A 2,790-nucleotide genomic window follows, 5' to 3' on the forward strand; every position below is an offset into this window, starting at 1 on the left:
CGATGAAAAATATTGTTTTATGTTACTTATTTATTATTTTTTTACTGATTAAGCTAAATTCATTAAATCAGCACAAAAGTGTTAGTTTTAGGTATAAATAAGGATAAATTGATTATTCCTTGATGACCAAACTTCTCTTTTAAAATGGAAAAATGTTTTTTTAATTTAAATAAACATGGATGCATAAATACCTAATTTTATTTTAGTGATAAATTCTGTTTAAAGTAACAGATTATAGTTTAAAAATGTCTCTGGACTTTCGCTGGTTGATGATATTCTTTATTCGGACCCGGCTGGTTTTTAATTGGTTCCCTCTGCTGTAGATGCGTTATTCTGATGGTCGGTGATCCGCTCTGCAGCCTCAGGTCTTCGTTGAACCCCCTCCCTGTCCCAGACGATAAACGCCGTTCCCGCTGCTTGACGCTACGGCCGCGTTGGTTGTCCTCCATTCTTCCTTCCTCGTTCTTCCTTTAAGGCTAAAGATCGTTAGCTTGCTCTGATCAGGGAACCCGTTTGCTGCCGTCCCATCATGGCCTCTGGCAAAGCTGATTTTCCTGTGGCTTCATTTCAACAACCATTTCCTTCTAGCTGTTTATTTCAAAGAAACAAAATAAGTAGAAAGGAAACAGATTGTCCCACCTGAGCTGGAGACCCCTGCAGCTCCCCCAGAGGTTCCAGGGATCTGGATGTACTTTTTTCAAGCTGTCGGTGATGCCAGATGGCCATGACGTCTCTGTAAGCCTAAATACAGTTTAGACGATGAGAAGCAGGGAAGTTTGAAGGGTGTGAAAACTTCTAGAGGGCAGCAGTGAGCAGCTCTGATGCCCATCATTTCAGCTCTGCTCAGATCGGTTTGGGTTCAGGAACAGCAGAGAGATATTCAATCCTCCAAAGAGGAGCCATGTCTTTGGAGAGGGAGCATTTTCTGTGTTTCTATCCAAGTTGGAGCCAGTCCTGCTGGTTATTAAGCAGGAACATTCCCCAGGCATCCTGATACGCACAGGAGGTGTTTCGAAATGTGGGAAGGAAGCCTGGAAGTCTCCTGATACATAAACGTTCTGAGAACATGCAGCCAGCAGATAAACCAGGTCATCCCACTGACCTTTGAAACACACCCGGATCTGTGTCCTAATCTGAACCCGTCCTCCTTCTGTTTCAGATCGACAAGCAGCAGTTTGAGGAGACGATTCGGACGCTGAACAACCTTTACGCTGAGGCGGAGAAGCTGAGCAGCCAGTCGTTTATTGAAGGCTGTCTGGCGTGCCTCACGGCGTACACCGTCTTCCTGTGCATGGAGACTCACTACGAGAAGGTGGGATACGTTCAGCATCAAGGAAGATTTATCACAAACTAGATAATCTGCTGTTAAATAAACCAGAAATCCAACCAAAAAAAATAAATCTTTTACTGTAATTAACCTCATTACTAGAAAGGGTTCAGAGTCATTATCCACATCCACATGGACGGTGGATGGATGGATTTAGAAGCATTATGTCGCCTAAAAGAGTTTCACATATCCTTGAAATGAAAGGAAAACGGAGGAGGAGCAGAGTCTCTGACGTCTGTCCGTCTAAAGTTATCGTCATGGAGAAAACGTTGGACCTTCTAGAGAGTCGCTCCTTCTTCAGCGGTTAAACGGTTAAATCCGTCCGTTTCTCCGTAAACTGCTGTTACTGCTGCTTTGTTTACAGGCCAGAGACAACAAACAGGTTTCCCTTCTGCACTATGGAGGACCAACTCTGCCATATTTAAAAATAAATTCAGAAATAAATAAATATATAAGCATACGATTAATTGCCAACAAAAATACAATAAACAAATACATTTAAGTAGAAATTAAATTATACAGTGAGACATAAATGTATGTAACTGTTTAATTAGCTTCTTTATTTATTTGCCTTATTTATTTTTTGTCCTTTATAATCTTCAAATTTATTTTTTAATTACTTATATTTTTAAGTATTTATTTATGTGCATGTTAGGATATTTTTGTCTGTTTTATTCTTCCTTTGTATTTTTTTTAACCTTATTTATTTCTTCGCCGCTGTTTATTTCTGCCTCTCATATTTACATTTCTGCCTCATTATGCAAATGAGGAGGGGGCGTGTCCTAGAGAGTCAACTTCTGCTCATTGGTTGGCTTGGCGGTCCATCTTCTTAACTCACAGAGAAGTTAAATGTCCTCTTTTCTGTTGCTGTTGTTCAATAAAAGTACGTTTTAAGGTTATTTGAGGCGAGAACGTTATACTTTAAAGCGTCACCATATGGCCCATTCACAGATTTAATGCGTAATTTAAAAGAAAATGTTCCGAACTTGAGAGGACCGCGGCAACCAGCGGAGCTGCGAAGCTAACGGCAGCCCGTCTGCAGCGGCCCTCTGTAAAAAGGAAAGGCAGAAATGTACAAAAATATATATATATAAAGGACAAAAAAATAAATAAGGTAAATATTACAAAGGCAAGTAAATAAAGAAGCTAATTTAAACAGTTATATATTTATGTCTCAGTGTAAAATTTCATTTCTACTTACATTTATTTGTTTATTGTATTTTTGTTGGCAATTAATCGTATGCTTATATATTCTAGGGCTGCAACTAACAATTATTTTAAAAATCGATGAATCGGCCGATTATTTTTTCGATTAATCGATGAATCGGACAATAAATATTTTTTATGTTAACCTCTTTATTCCAAAATAAACATTTTAGACAGAACAAACAAGCACACAAGTACAGGTTGCCCATTAACTGTACTGGTGCAATATGAAAAATAAATGTTTGTGTTAAAACTAC

The 2,790-nt window shown here is 38.7% G+C and overlaps 1 protein-coding gene across 1 annotated transcript in view; it reads left to right on the top strand.

The window, feature by feature from the left end:
• Positions 1–2,790, top strand: part of LOC107099390 (golgin subfamily A member 7-like) — a 28,662-nt gene that overhangs the window by 8,755 nt on the left and 17,117 nt on the right. Inside the window, exon 3 of the mRNA XM_015397484.1 lies at positions 1,160–1,312. Within this exon, the coding sequence (XP_015252970.1) occupies positions 1,160–1,312 (153 nt within the window). The remainder of the gene's footprint in view (positions 1–1,159; positions 1,313–2,790) is intronic.

This window comes from Cyprinodon variegatus, unplaced genomic scaffold (assembly GCF_000732505.1).
Source record: "Cyprinodon variegatus isolate N-32 unplaced genomic scaffold, C_variegatus-1.0 Scaffold866, whole genome shotgun sequence".
NCBI lineage: Eukaryota > Metazoa > Chordata > Actinopteri > Cyprinodontiformes > Cyprinodontidae > Cyprinodon > Cyprinodon variegatus.